Genomic DNA, 20,015 nt, shown 5'->3' with positions numbered 1-20,015 from the left:
AAAGAGAAAGTTATAGGTTACAGGTTCGAGCCATGTAATCAGCCGTTAATACTTCATTAGGATAAACTGCCTATACCATATTTTTTGAGGTGCTATCCTTATCCCGACCCTTCATAAATACAAGATATTTGATGCACTGAGCTGCTAAAAAAGAAGCTAAGTATGACACATGAACGGAAGGGTGTACAAAACAAAGATGATGGACCTATACATATGCATGTCCACCTAAATTCAAGTTTGTAAAAGGAAAAAACGTATAGAACTTGCCCACTAAAACATAAATTCAAGGTAACTTGCTATAAAGAGAAAAGATCCAAACAAAATTTGTACTACTTACTAACAACTTCTCCAGAAAAGTTGGAAATTTAATTTCCCCCTATATTTACGTCATACCTAATAGACCTAACCATCATTCACTACTAGAAATTCGATAAAAATCATCAAGATCGACCGATCAACTTTCAAAAAACCGATCAAAGTTGGTCGGTTTTTCAAAATATTTTTTTTAATATTTTTTTTTACGAAACCGACCAACTTTGGTCGGTTTTCTTTGGCGCAAAAATGCAGAAAACTATTTTTGAGTCCCGCGAAATTTATGTTTCAAGAAACCGACCAACTTTGGTCGATTTTTTAATTAAAATAAATAAAAATTAATATTAAAAAAATCGACCAAAATTGGTCGGTTAATTCGGCGGGTCATTTAAAAAACCGACCAACTTTGGTCGGTAATTTTACTTTTTAATAAAACCGACCAATTTTGGTCGGTTATTTTCGTGCGAAAATACAATTAAAGAGTATAAATCAAATAAAAGACAGTTTTAAAACAAAATATACCAATGGTATAGTGATAGAATAGTATCCTGCCACAGTACAGACCCCGGTTCGATTCCCAGATGGTGAATCTTTTTATTACATAATTAAAATACCGACCAACTTTGGTTGGTTTTTTTTGCAATATTTTTTTTTTTGAATTTAATTGACCGACCAAAGTTGGTCGGTAATTTCCGACCAACTTTGGTCGGTATTCCTTTCCGACCATAAAAATACCGTCCACACATAAATGGTCGCGTTTTGATCGGTTTTTGGCTATTACCGACCAATGTTGATTTTTTTTGGTCGTTTTTTACCGAATTTCTAGTAGTGATTGGTTTTCAATGAAAGGAAAAGAAGCAAGAAACTCCTATTTTCTTTGTGTTTCTTGACCAGTTTAGATTTTAGTCGTGTCTCTAAAGTTCACGATTCATAGTCGGGGCGGATACAACATATTAACTACGGATGTCCGTGAACCCAATAGATTTTTTTAATATCCTATATTTATATTGAAAAATTTATTAAATATATAAATAATATTTAGTTTGAAATTTAATCCGTTAATCCAGTTATTATTATATATTTACTTGAGATTTCTTTAGGAACCCATGAACTTGAAATTTTGGATCCGCCTCTGTTCATAGCTCTTTAAATTCCAATCTTTGAGGCAAAATATGATCTAATTCTATTAAGAGTAACCAATGAAGACCTCAATTTTGTGATCAAAATGTACATAACTTGTAACATAGTCCCCTTCTCTGTTTTTACGTGATATAATTTTAATTTCCAGCGTAAAATAGTTTATACCAATTGGTGTATTATTTTATATCACCAGCCACGTGGAATAACTATTCATGGATGAATTATACATGGATAAAGCACTAAAAGGATAAAACTGTTCTTGTCTTATTTCCTAGAAGCCTCTGAAGGTCATGCATTGAAGGGTATAATTGTAAACTTATTGCCTTTTAGTTTAAAAGATATACTATTGTATATTCAACTTTAATGTAATGAATTAAACACTTAACAAGAAATAATTCATGTATTATTAAACATTTGTGAACATATTATTTAGTTAATTAGTTTTATTACGGTGCGATAGCTTGAGATATATATATGATAGTGTACGGATCGAACATTTTATGCACTTCATGCTCTTCTAAGAGAGTAATTAGTTTATGTAAGATAATGTGCATATAGAAACGTAGTTTAACGATAAAAATGTCATAAACTGGGTATACCACTTTGAGTCTCAATTGGACTTTCCGTACTATTCGTTAACTATGCAAAAAGCAATATCTAAAACCATGTCAAAAGAAAATCGTAGCTAACCAACAAGGGTTGTGATGAAGTATTAAGCATTCGTTAATTCTTAACTAGAGGTTTCAGATTCGAGCTCTGGGTTAGGGAGAACTTTACCCCCAATGTGGGATTTTCCGGTGCGAATTCGAATTTTATTGGGTCCCAATGCAGATACCGAACATCAGGTGAAAACCAAAGAAGAAAAGAAAATCATAGCTGCGATGTTCTTGTAAAAGAAATGGTATATATATTCATGCATGAAGTTATTTGACTGAGTATAGAGTTTAAGAAAATTTTTTTTTTAGTACTCGTGATTTTAAACATATCATTAGAATGAAGAAAAGTTTAAAGTGTAATTATTTTTAAATATTAAAAGATAATATATGTAAAAAAATTGACTTATAGAGAAATAGTGACATTGAAGGAATTACAATTTATCATAGTTGTTCATAATTTCTTCTTCTGATGATGATGATATCCTCCTTTTCTTTTTTTTGCGCCTCAAATATTCTTCTATGGTTTCAAATATTCGGTATTTTATGCTTACTTCAAGACGTGCTAACTTCACATTCGAAGAATGTTAAGCATATCTTGAGTAGATTCCTTCCAATATGGTTCTTTCTCTATTTACACAAAACACCCACAACTAACATTTATACAACTCCAACCCTACTCAATAAACTACTTGTACCTCATTTACTTTCCACAAAGAAGTCTAATGGAAAATTACCGCTTTTAATCCTCAAATATCGTCAAATTCTAATTTTGCTTTCTGTAATTTTTGGTTAAACATATTCAAATTTTCATCAATCGATACATGCTCTTTTTATCCCTCCGATTTGAAATTTCACAAATTTAAAGAATTAGTAATTGATAAACTATTCAAGCAACGATGTGTTATATCATATATAGTATTACTCCACATTTGAGATTAACATAGTTCTAAAAATAGTCCAAGGATATCTCACATCTCGGTCTAGCTTCACTAATTGTATTCATAACTTTTCAGATTTCGGAACTAGATTTACATTCTAATCTGCAATTTTAAATAAATTATGTTATGGTATTGAAATCTGGATAACATTTTCTACATAAGTGATCAAAGTGTACTTATTCTAAATAAAATATACAACATTTTTAGATGACGAAATATATAAACAATCCCCTTAAGCCCGACATTATTTTTCTTCTAACCCCCTCAACTATGCCTAGTGTATATTGGCCACCTAAATGAAGTACATAGTGAGCCTATTCAGCACAACTCACACATATTTTGAGAAGTTAGCGTGTATATTTTTAATATGCGTGTCAATATGACTTGGTTATGATATTATTGATGGCATGGGATTCGGCAGTTACTGCGGCCCCTGCTTCTTAAGCTGAAACTCCAAGTTGAGAAGTTACTCGAAATGATGCTAATATATCATTAAACAAGTCATCTTAAGTTACCCGAAATGATATCAATATATCATTGAACAAGTCATCTTAAACAACATTAAAAATACGCGCTCTAGTTTTTTAAAAATATGAGTGAATTGTGCTCAATAGGCACATTATGTAATTGATTCAGGTGGCCAATAGGTGCGAGGCATAGTTGAGGGGGCTAGGTGAAAGACGATACCAAGTTAAGGGGCTGTTTATGTATTTGGCCTTTTCAGATCAACCTCACACAAGAAGACAAACACCTCATCACACTGAATCCAACCTCTTCACCGTCTTTTACCCTCTTTTTTCTTCAATCTACGATCAAAAAACTCATCTCCGAGCTCCGCTATCTCTCTCCGCCGTTCACGGCATTCGTCGACGTACAAAAATGGGAGGAAAAAACAGAAAAAGTTCCAATAAAGCCAAAACCCGAAAACCGAGAAACGCATCTTATTCGGGTCGGGGCTTGTTCGTTGAAGGTGGAGTCTTATCTGATTGGGCGGTTTACAATTCTCCTCCTTCAAGAGGTTCTTGTTTTTTTTTCTTTCTGAATCAGTTGTATATACTTTTATATTTAAACTGAAATTATTTATTTATTGATTTATTTATTTGGGAATTTAGGGAGGAATTTGAAGAGTGGAAATGGAGGTAATTCAAGGGATCGTAATAATACAGCTGTTAGCAGCTCGAAGAATGCTTCGAGTTCAAAGAGCGAATCGAAGAAAAGTAGAGGAAATGAGATTCGTTATGTATACCCTTCTGCAGATTCAGTGGTATGTTTATTTTTTGGATAATTCTAAAAGATTGAATTTTTATTCAAGGATCAGTATGTTTTGTTTTATTATTATTATTTTTTAAAATAAAGGTGATGATTGTGTAGCTGTTGCTAGGGTTATAGTTAGTAATGAGTAGGTTAAAGTTTAAGTATTCTGTAACGACAGTGCAAAAAATATTTACACAACAACAACATAGGATGCTGAATACTTGCTGATCATTTTACTTCAGGTAAACTCATCTCAGGCCAATAATTTTTTTTTTTTTTTTGATTTGCACCGGGTGTCCAAGTCTCTTTGAGCCCCGACTAATCCCGGGGGTGCACAGGCCCTCGGTAAGGAGTTTCCCGCAAGTGCACCACGGTTAATTCAGGTTTTACCCAGTCCGATGGCCCTCAGAAACTGTTTGCACCCAGTGGGTTTCGAACTTGAGACCTTGAAAGGGAGCAAACCCCAAGGCTCAAGTCAATTGCCACCGGACCAACCCCTGAGGGTTTCATCTCAGGCCAATAATATACAAAATAAAATAATAATAACAAAAGTAAATAGTTCTAGAAGTTCATTATACTTTCTACCGATGTATAATTCTCTGATAGGCTAAACAACTCCTATAAAAACATTGGATGTTTTTAAAAATAAAATAAAATATAGGAAGTAAGTAAAAGTGCTAACATGACTAAAACATATTCTCAACTAAAATGTCTCTCTTATATAGATTCTACACCATCAGTGCATATAACATAAATCTTTTTAGTGTATTTAATTGTCAAAGATTGAGTTTTTATTGAAGAATGGGTAATTTAAGGTCATGGGTAATGATGATAACAGAGATATATCTGGGTTTACCGTAATTGTGAGTATCCTTATATGGAAATGGAATATTGATTAGAAATGCTTTTGTAGACTGGTTATAGCGAGGATGAGAAAGATGTATGTTAGTGTTGTCAAAGGCGCGCTTAAGCTCTGAAGCGAGGCTCAAAACATGTTGAGCGCTTCGCCTCGCTTAGCGGGCGCTTCAGTGTTGTCGTCAAGGCTGTAAGGCATACTTTTCCGTGCCAATGAGCGTAATCCTGAAGAGGCGACACTAAACAATTGATATTTTATTTCGTCATAAATTTTCTTCAATTTCTTTGTCCATATATTTGGTATTCATGCTTATAGATTTTAGTCTTGGACTACACATACATATTTGTCGTTTTTCTCCATTTGCGCCTTTCTTCATTAAAGCCCACGCTTTATTTGCGCTCAAGTCCCCAATAAACCTTAGAGCTTTTCTGCGCTTTTCGCCTTTAATAACACCGATTTGTCATATTTTGTTGAAAAAGAACTATACACATCTAGTGAGGTATTGTATCTAGAGGTAAAGTGCTGTAGTTCGAAGGATTACTGAGTTAATATTTTATTTCTGAACGCCAATTCTAGCTTAGTAGTTTGGATTTTAATAATCCCTGTTGTTATTGGCTAAAGAGGGCAAATTTGGTCATGATAAGGAAAAAGGACTAGGAATTTGGATTTTCTGCTTATATTTTTTACCGTTATAATTTTTTTTTGCCTAACTTTCTGCCCAGTATGTATTAAGGATTAGGCTTTCCTCAAGTTGATCGAGTATGGAATTCGGTTTTGGGCTATTTAATTTTAGAGGGTATTTTCCTGACAATATTGCAAAAAATTTCAGAATGCATTTCCACTGATGAAATTATCTATTTCTCTTTTTTCAGAGTTGTTCAGATGCGGTCCGTAGTGCAGGAGTAGAAGATAACAAGTTGGATCTAGAACAACCTATTCTTTTGGTTGATACAAAGGAAACTCAGATTGTTGCTTTCATAGATGAAGACCCAAATAAGGAACCTCAAAATGAAGGATGTACGTATGATTGCACAACCCCTTTATCTCTGGATGTTGAACAAAATAAAGACTCTCGTGAAGTCGACTATGCTGGAGACTATAGTGCTGGTTTCTCAATGGATGAGAGCTCACACAGAGGATTGGGATTCTTTGATGATGCAGAAACAACACAGGAAGGAGTTGGATTGTCGTCCAAAGATGAGAAGGAAAATCCTTCTTTCAAGTCTACATCCTCTGAGGAGGATATGGATGCTGATGGTGGCTTCCCCGGTGGTGCTGATGTCGAGATGGACAACGACCTGCCAGCTGAGAGATCATCTCCTGTGGAAAATGAGGGATTTTTGTCTATTGGGGGGCTTAGGCTATATACTCATGACTTATCTGATGAGGAAAGCGATGGTGATGATGAAGACATTTCATCTGATGATGGAAGTACTTGTTCTTCAGAATCAGAAGAATCTGACCAATCATCTGAAAGTGATGGCTCATCTGATAGTGATTCAGAAGTTGATGAAGAGGTTGCTGCAGATTATTACGAAAGCACTGGTGGAATGGTCAATGTTGTTGATGTTAAACAGTTGGTTGGGCTAGTTCCTAGTAGCTGTTCTGATGATAGCTTTGATGAAACCGTGGAGAAGTTGGGTGGGATTGATCTTCAGGAAGCTTCTAGGGAGTATGGATTGAAGAAGAAGCCTCAAACAGAAAGGAAGTACCGAGGAGGTCAGAAATCTACTCCTGCCAAGTATGTCCGGGGATCTAATTTGGATGGCCTGATGTTTGTAAAGGATCCGAGAACAGTTTCAGGGAAAAAGAAACATGCTGCTAAATTTCCTCAGTCGTGGCCGTTTGAGTCCCAAAAAAGTAAAAACTTCGGGAGGATTCCAGGTAAAGATATCTGCCCTATCACCATCTTGCAGCTATATGCTTTGTCTATATGTATTCTTGCTTATGCTTACCCATTAAATTTCAAGTGCATATAACTTATTACATTTTGGGGTCGGAAGAGGATAAAGTTCCACTGGAATTTCTCTCCATGCTTTTGTTGTCATTGTTTTCTCTATTCACTTCTCGTTGTGTATTGACCATGTGCCTTCAATTCAACTGTATATACTCCTAGCTTATGTTTTCAGGTGCTAAGAAGAAGCATCGCAAAGAGATGATGGCTTTGAAGCGTCGAGAGAGAATGCTCCGCCGAGGTGTTGATCTTCAGAAGATAAATTCAGTAAGAGCTTGAAAATGTTTGCCTTTGGTGGCTTCAATCTTTCCACCTACTTGATTGCATCACTGCCTATGCTCCTATGTAGATCCCTCTTTTTGACATTTCTTGTGATTCTTTAATTGATTCGAACATAATGGAAGAATATATTTGGATATGGTTTAGACTGTGAAAACTTTTTGTGGAATTAATGACGAGCATGTGAGTTTATGATCGTGGAATTTGTTTCCAGAAATAAAGAAAATAAAAAGGCCTAAGCAGAAAGCATTGAAGGTTTTTGTTGCATTAGATACAATCTTTTCTTTGTTTAAGTTTTTTTATTCTAAATTGTTTTAAAACCTTTGTTAATGAGAAACATTGTGCTTCTAAAAATTCACTCATCTGTTTCCGCTGTTCCTTAAAACAGAAATTGGGCATTTAAGTTTGACCTTCTTGTATGTGTAGGCTGACATATTTGCAATGATGTTATAATGTCTGTACATTTATCCTGTCTCTATGTTGATCTTTTTCGTATAGTTAACCTGTGAGTTGAAAGTAGGTCATAAGTGAATCCAGATATACTACAGAGCATTTGTAACCAAATTTTACTGCAAATACTTGTAGGCTGGGAATTGTTGGATGTTCCGAATATTATTAAGACAGTTTCTCTTCTCTTCTAGACTCAGGATAAGAAAAAAGTTTGAAATGAAAGTACCTCACTGAATAGCTAAAGGAATAAGGAATAGAAAACACTGTTCTCTTGCCTAAATGGTATGTTAACGAGGATAAAATATGTGACTGTCTGAACCTCTCTAACATCAGTAATATGAAGTTCTTGAACCATCGTTCGTCAACTGGTCTCTAAGCATCATCTGCTGACAAGAAGGCATAAGTTTTTTTGGTTGATTGGTTGATTGGTGTTTTTGTGATTTCCTCTTTCTATTTCTGGTTTTCTCAATTTTGGTAGTCGATTTAACAGTTTGGTGAGCAGATGATAATGATGTGAATTAAGTTGCAGTTGGGTAATCATTGAGTCATTTTATATCCCTTTTCATATTATTTTCTTTTATAGCTGGGTCGTTGTGCTAGTTTCTTCGGAACAAAGACAAGCATCCATCTTTGCCCTTAAGTTGGTTATTTTTAAAAAAAAAGATGTTGTATTTCTGGCATCAATAAGATGCAAATAGTACAAAAGCTGAGTTGTTAGCTCCAACACATCATGTTCTAATCATAGGGGAGCTAACCAAAAAAAATGGCCATCAGGCCAGGCTCAGTGAGCCAAAATTCTAGAAAGGGAATAACAATATTCACAGGGGAGAGATTACTCCAATTAAAAAGATACACCACGCATCTAGCTCTCGAGAAGTGATTAGGAGCTGAAATGCCATCAAAACATCTATACTTCCTCTCTGTCCAAAGGCACCAAAATATACACGCTGGGATCATTTTCCAGATACTCTTGATGGACTTGTTGACTTTCCAAAAGCTCAAACATTTTTTTTTGATAACCGTGGTGTTCGGGCCAGCTTGCGTGCACCTCCTAGAAACTGCCTTTCCCCCCAGCTTGGGAGGCCTCTGTATATTTTGACATTGAACAGGGTCGGGGACCCATTTGTTTCCCTGTTATTGTAAGCATCGTCTCCCAAGTAACATAGACCATAGTAAAAACGCAGTGCATCAAAATCAAAGAAACCAATCTGATGTTGAGTAGATCTATGCAAAAGCAATAATCTTCTTTTCCTTTTTATTGAAATTTCCTTTCACTCTTAAATTGTAGAAACTGCAACAGATGGTTTTGGATGGAGCTGATATGTTTGCTTTCCAACCTATGCATTCACGTGATTGTTCTCAGGTATAGTATTTTGTCCTAACTCCTACCTACGTTCAGGAAATAAAAGTCTTTTACTTATCTACGTGTTATCCAGTAACTTTTTATCTTTATTTTCACCATATCTCGAAAACAATATCCATTGCGTGCCAAATTGATAATGCTGCTGTTTTGCTCAAGTTGGTATTATCTCATGTGTAGTCGAAAATAATTTGGAAGAAAGTCATATAACATAGAAAAACTTCTTATACGATGTCTAAATTCTTCTGGTGCTGCTTCTTTGTATTGGAAAGCTGTAAAAATCTGCTAGATAGTGATATTACTCATTTGATCTTATCTTGCTTTTTCTTATGTGAAAATGGTAACACAGTTTTAATCAGTGTTGTAAATAGCGCTCGCCTCAGCGCTAATAGCGTGAGGCGATGCGAGCCTCCAGCGCTTTTTGCCTCTGTTGCGTGGCGATTTCAAAAAGGCGAGCGCCTCTGCCTGTGTAGCGAGAGGTGCTATGTAGCGAGAGGCGCCCTGTAGCGTCGCTTTTTGAAAAAAAGAAAAGAAAAAGGCAGCAGACCAGCGATTAAAAGAAAAAATTTAGGGCTTCAGCGATTTCTTCTTCTTTCTCCTTCAAGTCAACCCAATCACATCAGCGATACTTCTTTCTTCTTCAAGCTTCTTCATCAGGTATGCTTCTCTTCATCTCTTTTCTTCTTTCTTCTTCTCCTTTCTTCTTCTTCTTCTTCGAGTTTCTGCCCTTTTTTTTCTTTCTTCTTCTTTCTTCTTTCTTTTTTCTCCTCTCTTTCTTTCTTCCTTTTTCTTCTTCTTCTCTTCTTTTTCTTTTTTGCTCTGTTGTTTCTGATCAAGCAGCAGAGAGCTTTTTCTATCTTTCTTTCTTCCTTCCTTCCTTTTTCTTCTTCTCTTTTTTTTTTGGCTCTGTTTTTCAATTCCTTCACGGGCAGAGGCAGAGAGCTTCTTCAAACCTGAGTTTTTAATTGATTTTTATTTGAATTGATATATTTATTAATATATTATTGCTATTTATATATATATATATATATATATATATGCAAATTTAATATTTTATTTTTCTATATAAATTGTCGCTTCACATCATAAAGGCGAGCGCCTCGCTTCTCGCCTCTCGCCTCAGTGAAGCGGGTCCTCATCGCTATTTGTCGCCTCACGCTATTCAAAACACTGGTTTTAATAATTAAGGCTAACCAACTTCTATGAAAGTAACTTGCATGCATACAGCCAAGTAACGTTTATGAGCTCCATGTACTATATATCACTTGTTATGACACTCAGTGCTGAAAATGCACAGGTTCAGAGATTAGCAGCAATATACCGCGTGCGAAGCGTTTCCCAAGGTTCTGGCAAGAAGAGGTAGGATAAGTTGTGCATATGATGGTTTTTCCCTTTGTAGGCTTTCCAGAGTGTGATTTTCAATGATGATCAGGAGGGGAACTTTCATTTAACGTGTAAATAATGTATAAAGCCAAGGTGTGCAAGTGCAGATGTATTTACTAATATTCCAAAACTTTCTTAATTAAGAAAAAGGATAGCAATATTCCAACATTTCTTTATTTTCGTGGCCTTAAATAGATGTGTTTCTATTGGCTTTTAGTTAGTTGTGAAAGTTATGGTGATTTTGGTCACTTATTCGATGGATAGAAGGATTTTTATCTTAAGATGTGAATATTAGTAATGGAGAAGCTCTTTTATGAGAAGATGTGAAATCATAAACAAGAGTTCTACGTCTGTTCTCTGTGGCTTGTCCATCTCTACTTAATTTGATGGCTTTGAATATGTATCTTAGATGTGTCCTCAAAGAAACATGTATCTTACAAGTGATCTGCTACAGGAAGAAAATTGTACTCGTTGAAGTTATCCTTGTTCCTCTTTTTCAGGTTCGTGACAGTTACCAAGACACAACATACGTCTATGCCTTCTGCCAGTGATAAAATTCGTTTGGAGAAGGTTATGTTGCTTAACGCCCTCCAGTCTGTCGAAGAGTTTAATTGTTTGGTTTAGATAATACATTCCTTTCATTTGGTCTGAACATTTGTAAAAGATGCCTGTTTTTGTCTGACGATGAGATCTCCACTTTTGAACATTCAGTTGATAGGAGCTGGTGACGAAGATTCTGATTTCACAGTCACCGGTATACAAAGTCAGAGAAAGGATGGATATGCAACAAAAAAGTCTTCAATGGGTAGTGATGGACAATCTGGCTCAAGCAAATTGTTTAAAACCTCGGTAAATCCACGTGCACGTACAGAGAAAAGAAGGGATCAGAAAACAGGCTCCTATGCCTCTCTTCCTGTCTCCTTTATTTCAAGTGGTATGATGTGTTCCGAGACAGTTGAGGAGAAATCAATTGAAACAACCGAGGCAACCAACAGCTTCCATGAAACAAAGGTTGTGACCAACTCAATCGAATACGGTGCATTTGAGATGCACACCACAGGTTTTGGCTCGAAAATGATGGCAAAAATGGGTTATCAAGAAGGTAGAGGTTTAGGAAAAGATGGACAGGGCATATCAGAGCCTATTGAAGCGCGCCAGCGACCAAAAGCTCTTGGATTGGGAGCTGAAATCCCAGAAACAAGTAGTGGATCAGCAAAGAAGGATTTTCTACCCAAATCAGCTGTTCGGAGTGCTGAAGTTGTCAGTAGAAGTGGGAAATCCTCAAGGAAGGAATCATCTATTGGATTTGCAGGATTTGAGATGCATACTAAGGGATTTGGATCAAAGATGATGGCAAAGATGGGGTTTGTTGAAGGCACGGGACTTGGGAAAAATTCACAAGGTATAGTCAATCCATTAGTTGCCGTTAGACGCCCTAAATCACAAGGATTAGGTGCCAAAGTTAGATAAACATTAGTCATTTTTCAACTACTAAAATGTTTATTCCCATCATGATGTAGATTATGTTATCGCTGTGTTCTACTTTATTGGACATATTAGTTAAACTTTCATGATTAGGTTTCAAGATTTCATGTTCTTGATGGAATGAAGCTGTACATTGCACAAGGGGAATTAATCTTTCTGCTACTACCTCTTTCCTCTTATTGGTTTTATAGCTCATTACAAATACTATTGGAGTTATATGTCCCTTATTTGACTTGTGTGTTACTGTCTACAACAAGTTATATGATCCTTTTCACAACAGATCGATAAACAAAACGTATGAGATCATTGTAAGTTTATATTTTCTTCTATTCAAATTGTAGCTAGTCAGATATCTACATAGCCCTTTTTGTTATCTAATTTTACTCATTTATTCGGTATACTTTAATTTACGGTAACACGGTTAAGAAATTTTCGAAAATTTAACAGTTAAGGGAGTCCTTGGCTCAGAAAAAGGTAAACACAATGGAAAATCTCCCACATTCAGATTGTGGTTTCGGGAATTGGAATAGCTTCGTTATGTCATTTGGGGTTTGTGTGCAAAATTTGAGTTTATTCCGAGTTGATTTGATATGGTTCGGCGCGAGTTTTGGAAAGGATAAACAATCAAACCGGGCTATTGCAATATCTAAGCAGCAATCCGTTTAATCTATTTCAATTCCTGTGTCTGTCGTATTTTCTTCTATTCAAATTATAGGTAGCTGATTAGAGGATATCGTTTCTTCTCAAGGCAAGTGATTAAAATGCTTTAACCTCTATTACCCCTGATCTTGTTTTTTGTTTTTACCGTTCTCTTTTGTCTGGAGATATAATATTGTTAGCTTTGACTTGGCAATTCAGATCTTCCCAGCAGAAGTCAAGTTGCAGGAAAAGTTGTTCTTTTTCCTTTATTTCTTTTTACGTCTCCCAAATATTTACGCCAAAAGTCGATTATCTTTAAAACTTTACTTGTACTAACTGCATAATTTTAAGCATATAATACTAGAACTGACGAGAGATGCAAAAATAGAAGAGTATAGACTGTTATTACGTAATCTCGCTTATTTGTTTCTTTTACGGGAACCAAAGATTCTATTTATATGGACGCTAAAGTTACAAGAGCTATAAGTGAAGTATTTAAGATTTAGAGGGTACAAAGCATACGAATATTTAGGGATACATTCAATGTATTCATAACACATAGTAAGTAATTATGAATGATTAGAGAGAGTGAGAGTGTGTAAGATAAACAATAATAACGCCTCAATTCCAAACAAGTTGCAGTTGGGAGTATGAATTCGCATTTCTTTCATTAAGCTCAACTCGTATTATTATCATAATCAAAATAAAATAAAAGTGAGCGTAAAAAATAAGATACTACTACTAATAATAATAATAATATTTAAAGTTCTCTACCAAATATATCCAACTAGTTGATATCACCTATATGGATTTTTCTCTTTCGTTGTGTTCTATTAATATGGTTAAGTCTGCATTGATTTCAAGGATTTGTAGGTCTTTCGAAATAATTTTCTTCCATGTGCTTTTAGATCTACCTCGTCCCTTTTTAACACCTCATTCATCATATTTTCGCACCTACAAACCGATGCGTAGGTCGACACAGGATATGACCAAACCATTTCAAGTGATATTTTCTCATTTCATCCTCGATACGTGCTACTTGCATCTTTTGGCGAATGCGGTAATTTTTAATCTTATCTAATTGTCTTTGAAATAAAAGCAAATGAAAACTTTTAAAATAAAACTTACAGTTTAGTGATTGCAATTCTTTGCCACCTCACTTATATACAACATTTCAATACCATCTAAGTTCCCCACACATTTTACATGGTTTCCTCTCCTCTAGGGGCCTGTTTCTGTCTAGATAATTTTATCACATCAAATAAGACATATCTATATGGTCAATACAATATTTAGCTTTATTTTTCTTTTTCAGCAGTTAATATTTAGCTGAAATTGAAAAAAAAAACAATTTTCCAAAGTTGCAGTTACAAACAATTATTTAGAAATTGAAATTGTATTTGAATATAAATTTAACTCAGTTGAAGTTTAAAATAATATTAAATGTAATTTGTAAATGCAAATATTGTTTTGTGAATAATTTTATGTATTTATTTATATTTACAAACAATATAATGTCCAAATGCCCACTAGATGACTAGAATCTCCATTCTATTGATTAGGACATAAGTCAGTCATTTCGCAAGTGGGCCCTCAATCTCTGCTCATATAAATTCTTGACTTCCAGATCTCTTCTTCTTCTGTCGCTCCACAATCTCTGCTCGGAATACCTTTTGGAGGTGAGTTAGATCTCTACATTTTTCACCTAAACCCTTTAATATTCCCTGTCATTTTCTTTTTCTGTAAATTTTCTTGTTTTAAAGACTGAATCTTGAATCTTGTGTAAAACCCCACTTGGAAACTCCACTGATCCTGGCATTTTACCTACAGATCTGATCAAGAAACAACTAAAAATGAGATCTTTAGACAAATTCAAGATTTGGGTTTTGTTTATCTGCTTAGCATCTGAATTGGGTCATGGGTTTTATCTGCCTGGTAGTTACCCTCGCAAATATGGGGTTGGTGATTTTTTGAATGTTAAAGTCAATTCATTGACCTCAATTGACACTGAGTTGCCTTATAGTTACTATAGCTTGCCTTTTTGTCAACCCCAAGAGGGTGTTAAAGATAGTGCTGAGAATCTTGGTGAGCTTCTTATGGGTGATAGGATTGAGAATTCTCCTTATAGGTTTAAGATGTATACGAATGAGACCGAGATTTTCTTGTGTCAAACTAAATCTTTGTCTGGTGAGGAGTTTAAGCTTTTAAAGAAGAGGATTGATGAGATGTATCAAGTGAATTTGATTCTTGATAATTTGCCTGCTATTCGTTATACGAGGAAGGACGGTTATTTCTTGCGTTGGACGGGTTATCCGATTGGGATTAGGGTTCAAGATGCATATTATGTGTTTAATCACTTGAAGTTTACTGTTCTTGTTCATAAGTATGAGGAGACCAATGTGGCTAGGGTTATGGGTACTGGTGATGCAGCTGAGGTGATCTCGACGATTGGAAATGGTGGATCGGAGGCACCTGGTTACGAGGTTGTTGGGTTTGAGGTTGTTCCTTGTAGTGTCCAGCATACCCCTGATTCAGCCAAAAACTTGAAACTGTACAGTAAGTACCCAACTCCAATTAAGTGCGATCCTACAACAGTCGCCATGGCTATTAAAGAAAACGAGCCTGTGTCTTTTACTTATGAGGTGAACTTTGTCGAAAGTGACATCAAATGGCCGTCAAGATGGGATGCTTATTTGAAGATGGAAGGTGCAAAGGTGCACTGGTTCTCTATCCTTAACTCACTTATGGTGATCACTTTCTTGGCTGGAATCGTGCTTGTAATCTTCTTGAGAACTGTTAGGCGGGATCTTACAAGGTATGAGGAACTCGACAAAGAGGCCCAAGCCCAAATGAACGAGGAGCTATCTGGGTGGAAACTTGTAGTGAGTGATGTTTTCAGGGCTCCAAGTAATCCGGCGCTTTTGTGTGTGATGGTTGGAGATGGGGTTCAAATCCTAGGGATGGGTGTTGTGACTATCATGTTTGCTGCCCTCGGATTTATGTCCCCAGCTTCCCGTGGAACATTGATTACAGGCATGCTATTCTTCTATATGATACTCGGGGTTGTAGCTGGTTATGTTGCTGTTCGTCTTTGGAGGACAATCTTCTGTGGCAATCATAAGGGCTGGGTTTCAGTCTCATGGAAAGCTGCTTGTTTCTTCCCCGGAATCGCTTTCTTCATTCTAACCACATTGAACTTCCTGCTATGGGGTAGTCACAGCACAGGAGCCATTCCGTTTTCTTTGTTTGTCGTCCTCATTTTACTTTGGTTCTGCATTTCAGTTCCTCTGACCCTGCTCGGTGGTTATTTTGGGGCGAAGGCTCCTCACATTGAATACCCCGTTCGAATCAACCAAATCCCACGTGAAATCCCGCCACAAAAGTATCCATCTTGGTTATTAGTTTTGGGTGCAGGCACCCTTCCTTTCGGTACTCTTTTCATTGAGCTCTTCTTCATCATGTCGAGTCTTTGGATGGGTCGTGTGTACTATGTCTTTGGTTTCCTCCTCATTGTCATGATCCTCCTTGTCGTGGTTTGTGCTGAGGTGTCTCTTGTTCTTACCTACATGCATCTTTGTGTGGAGGACTGGAAATGGTGGTGGAAATCTTTCTTCGCTTCTGGATCAGTTGCTATATACATTTTCTTATACTCCGTTAACTATCTAATCTTCGATCTCAAGAGCTTGAGTGGTCCTGTTTCCGCCACACTTTACCTCGGATATTCTCTCTTTATGGTCTTGGCAATCATGCTCGCGACAGGCACAGTCGGGTTCCTTTCCTCTTTCTGGTTTGTACATTACTTGTTCTCTTCAGTGAAGCTGGATTGAAGAAGTCTTTCGGGCAGAAAGAAAGAGATAGCATTTAAAAAACAACCATTCAAGAAACAGATGCAGATGTCCAAGTCATTCTTGTTATTGCCATATTATTGTCATTTTGTAGGATATTTGGAAGATAAAGGCCATAAACTCCTCAAGTTTTGTTAAATTCTTTAATGTTGAAAATGCTTGCATGATAGTCACTGTAACTTCATTGGTTGGTAGAATGCATATTGGTTGTGCTCTATGCTTAAAAATGTAACTAAAAAAAACAGATAACCCGGTGTATAAAGTATATTGCGTTCACGCAGGAAGGGCCGCACCCTAAGGGGGTTTGATGTAGGCAGCCTACCCTGATGCAAGTATCAGTGGTTGATTCCACGACTCGAACTCGTGACCTATAGGTCACACGGAAACAACCTGACCGTTGCTCCAATGTTCCCATTCACGCTTAAAAATGTAATCTTTACTTAAAAGTTACTGAACCTGATTATTCATAATCTCCAAGAAGATCCACAATCTCCATAAATGAGTTAACTGTTTAATTACGGGAACTTGAGTGACCATTTAAGAAATTAACTCTACTTTTTCACTAGGCTCACCAAGAGCCCTTGTTCTATCTAGGCTAATAAATCTCTCACAGCAGTTCATTCCTGTGTTCAAGCCAAATTTCAAATATAGAATATATTGCTGGTACATCTACCTAGAGTAAGGCTCTAGTCTGAGCCTGGTTACAATGGTATTTATTCTCCTTTCAAGGGAGATCCTTTCTAGAGGTTGTCCGTCTACGAATTAGTGATCCAACTGGGCACTTCTAGTTTTTCCCCGATAAAGGTCCCATAGAATTGCGCTTTCTTAGTACATGGCCTTTCATTAGCGGTCTTACATTTTACAACACAAAGTTACTTGGTGTTCACTACTACTAATAAGGGCGGAGGCCGCAACACAGTCAGATAGTGCTTTATTACACCTGGTGATTACTTCTGTGGCCTTATATCTAGAAATTGGTCACTTCTTAAAAATTTAAAATGTGATCTGATTATTGGCTGTGAATGTTGAATTTTCAAACCATGTATGGCCACTTTCGAATTTCAGATAACTGGTCTAGTGTTGAAAAATGTGGCCAACCTCAAAATAAAATGACACAGAAGTGACTGTTTGGTAGTGTTAACATGCTCAGACCAATGGGCACAACACCACAGAGCTTCCAAGGGTACAAACCACTAGTATTGAACTTAGTTATCACAAAGCAACAATTGCTCAAAATATTAGGGGAACCTTGGAGTAACGGTAAAATTGTCTACATGACAGGGGTTCGAGCCGTGAAAACAGTCACTAGTACTTGTATAAGGGTAAGTTATCTACATGACATCCTTAGAGTGTGGCCCTTCTCCGATTCCCAAACCTTGCATACTTGAGTGACAATTTAAGAAATTAAATATACTTTTCACTAGGCTCACCAAGAGCCCTTTGTTCTAGGCTAATAAATCTCTCACAGCAGGTTCATTCCAGTGTTCAAGCCAAATTTCAAATGTAGAATGTATTGGTGGCATATCGAACTAGAATAGGGGCTCTAGTCCGAGCATAGTTACAATGGTATTTTATTCTCCTGTCTATGGAGATCCTTTCTAGAGGTTGTCCATCTACGAATTAGTGATCCAACTGGGTACTTCAGTTTTTCCGGATAAAGGTCTATAGAGTTGCTCTTTCTTAGTACATGGCCTTTTATTACCGATCTGTCATTTTATAGCACAAAGTTACTTGGTGTTCGCTACTGCTAATAGGGTGGAGACCACAACAGAGTCAGATAGTGCTTTATTACACCTGGTTGATTACTTCTGGGGCCTCATCTAGAAATTGGTCACATTTTTAAAATTAAAATTGTGGTCTGATTATTGGCCTTAAATGTTGAATTTTCAAACCATGTATGGCCACTTTCGAATTTCAGATAACTGGTCTAATGTTAAAAATGTGCCAACTTCTAAATAAAATGACTCAAAAGTGACTGTTTGGTAGTGTTAACATGCTCAGACCAATAATGGGCACAACATCACAGATCTTGCAAGTGTATAAACCACTAGTATTGAGCTTGGTTATCACAATGCAGCAATTGCTCAAGATATTATGGGAGTCTCGGAGCAACAGTAAAGTTGTCTATAGGTCAGCGGTTCGAGCAGTGGAAGCAGCCACTAACACTTGCATTAGGGTAGACTGTATACATCACACCCTTAGGGTACGACTCTTTTCCAAGACCTGTGTGAATACGAAATACTTTATGCATTGAGCTGGATTTATTAACGGTAAAATTATTGAAAAGCACACTATTGCCAAATGTATTGGTGGTAGTGCACTTTGGTACAATATATAAAGTATAAACAACTCTGCATAGCTGGTTGAAATACACACTTCTAAAAATGGTGCCATCTAAAACAGAAAGCATACTTGTGCGCAAGACCTCCACTATATATTAACAACAAATTACTCGCTCCGACCTTTCTTTATGGTCATAGTTATTAAAAATAATTGGTCCAAGATATTTGTTATTTTCGTAAATTAAAAAAGAATTAATTTTTTTGTTCACCTTTAACTTACTCGGATAAAAGTGGAGAGAGATAAATATAGTGAAAGCAAAAATAGTAGTAATAAATTGAGATCTGTTATGAATATATTATATTATGGATGTTCATTTAGTACTCTGTTGTAAATAAGCTTCCTAAAGAAGTTTATCCATATGAGACTCCGCCATAAATACATTTATCTATTTAGTACTCTATTGGAAATAAGCCTCCTGAAGAAGCTTATCCTTTCGGTACTCCGTTATGGATAAGTATTACCCATGATAGAAGATTATCTATATCTGGCACAACAGTTTAGAGCAACAGCTTACACAGCAGCTTACAAGCAGCTTACACAGCAGCTTCCTTTCTTCTATAAATAGAGGAGAATTCAGTTCATTATGTACAGAAGTTTGAAGTTTGAATAATATATCAGTTTCTCTCTATACTTGTCTTTACTTTACAGTCTTTATTTTATAACACGTTATCAGCACGAGACTCTGCCATCTCGAGAAACTACTTTGAAAGTATCAGAGAATATGGATAATCCTCAAATTATGTTTGGATTAAAGACCAATCATGAAGATATTTGTGTAGTTGATAGTGGAACAACCCATGCCATATTCAAAGATCAGAAATACTTTTCTTATTTGCATAAGGAAAAAGCAAATGTTTCTACAATTTCTGGTAATATAAGTTTGATTGAAGGCTCCGGAAGAGCTATTGTATTTCTGTCTAAGGAACAAAACTTATTATAGAGAATGCATTATTCTCCTCCAAGTCCCGAAGAAACTTGTTGAGTTTTATAGATATCCGCCGAAATGGATATCATGTTGAGACAATAGATGAAATGAATGTGGAATATCTTTGTATTACAAAGAATATTTCTGGCCAGAAATGCATTGTAGAAAAGTTACCAACTTTATCTTCTGGCTTATA

At 36.2% G+C, this 20,015-nt stretch overlaps 2 protein-coding genes across 3 annotated transcripts; both read left to right on the top strand.

Annotated features, from left to right (window-relative positions):
* The first annotated feature begins 3,797 nt into the window (after nucleotides 1–3,797).
* On the top strand, nucleotides 3,798–12,232 carry LOC104091732 (uncharacterized). 2 transcript variants are annotated; one of them, XM_018769316.3, is made up of 8 exons: nucleotides 3,798–4,064; nucleotides 4,159–4,314; nucleotides 6,039–7,040; nucleotides 7,286–7,377; nucleotides 9,128–9,202; nucleotides 10,497–10,558; nucleotides 11,083–11,152; nucleotides 11,294–12,232. In XM_018769316.3, exons 1-8 carry the CDS (start codon nucleotides 3,926–3,928, stop codon nucleotides 12,050–12,052), a joined length of 2,355 nt encoding a protein of 784 aa, XP_018624832.1. In that variant the 5' UTR covers nucleotides 3,798–3,925; the 3' UTR covers nucleotides 12,053–12,232. The 2 variants fall into 2 exon arrangements, with proteins under 2 accessions (XP_018624832.1, XP_009595430.1); XM_009597135.4 differs by having other exon boundaries at nucleotides 3,799–4,064; nucleotides 4,159–4,310; nucleotides 6,029–7,040.
* A 2,013-nt stretch (nucleotides 12,233–14,245) lies between these two features.
* Nucleotides 14,246–16,690, top strand: LOC104091730 (transmembrane 9 superfamily member 11-like). The gene is made up of 2 exons (XM_018769315.3): nucleotides 14,246–14,385; nucleotides 14,537–16,690. The coding sequence occupies exon 2, from the start codon at nucleotides 14,560–14,562 to the stop codon at nucleotides 16,531–16,533; it is 1,974 nt and encodes a 657-aa protein (XP_018624831.1). The 5' UTR covers nucleotides 14,246–14,385; nucleotides 14,537–14,559; the 3' UTR covers nucleotides 16,534–16,690.
* Nucleotides 16,691–20,015: the final 3,325 nt, after the last annotated feature.

The sequence above is a fragment of the Nicotiana tomentosiformis genome, chromosome 11 (assembly GCF_000390325.3).
Source record: "Nicotiana tomentosiformis chromosome 11, ASM39032v3, whole genome shotgun sequence".
Lineage (NCBI taxonomy): Eukaryota > Viridiplantae > Streptophyta > Magnoliopsida > Solanales > Solanaceae > Nicotiana > Nicotiana tomentosiformis.
Note: the sequence above shows the minus strand (reverse complement) of the source record. Positions and strands in the feature narration are given on the sequence as shown.

Excerpts from the sequence above, each read along its gene's own strand:
- LOC104091732 (XM_009597135.4), top strand. The coding sequence starts at position 3,926 with ATGGGAGGAAAAAACAGAAAAAGTTCCAATAAAGCCAAAACCCGAAAA. Across the intron at positions 9,203-10,496 it reads ATTCACGTGATTGTTCTCAG|GTTCAGAGATTAGCAGCAAT; the intron begins GTATAGTATTTT and ends GAAAATGCACAG. Across the intron at positions 10,559-11,082 it reads CAAGGTTCTGGCAAGAAGAG|GTTCGTGACAGTTACCAAGA; the intron begins GTAGGATAAGTT and ends CCTCTTTTTCAG.
- LOC104091730 (XM_018769315.3), top strand. The coding sequence starts at position 14,560 with ATGAGATCTTTAGACAAATTCAAGATTTGGGTTTTGTTTATCTGCTTA.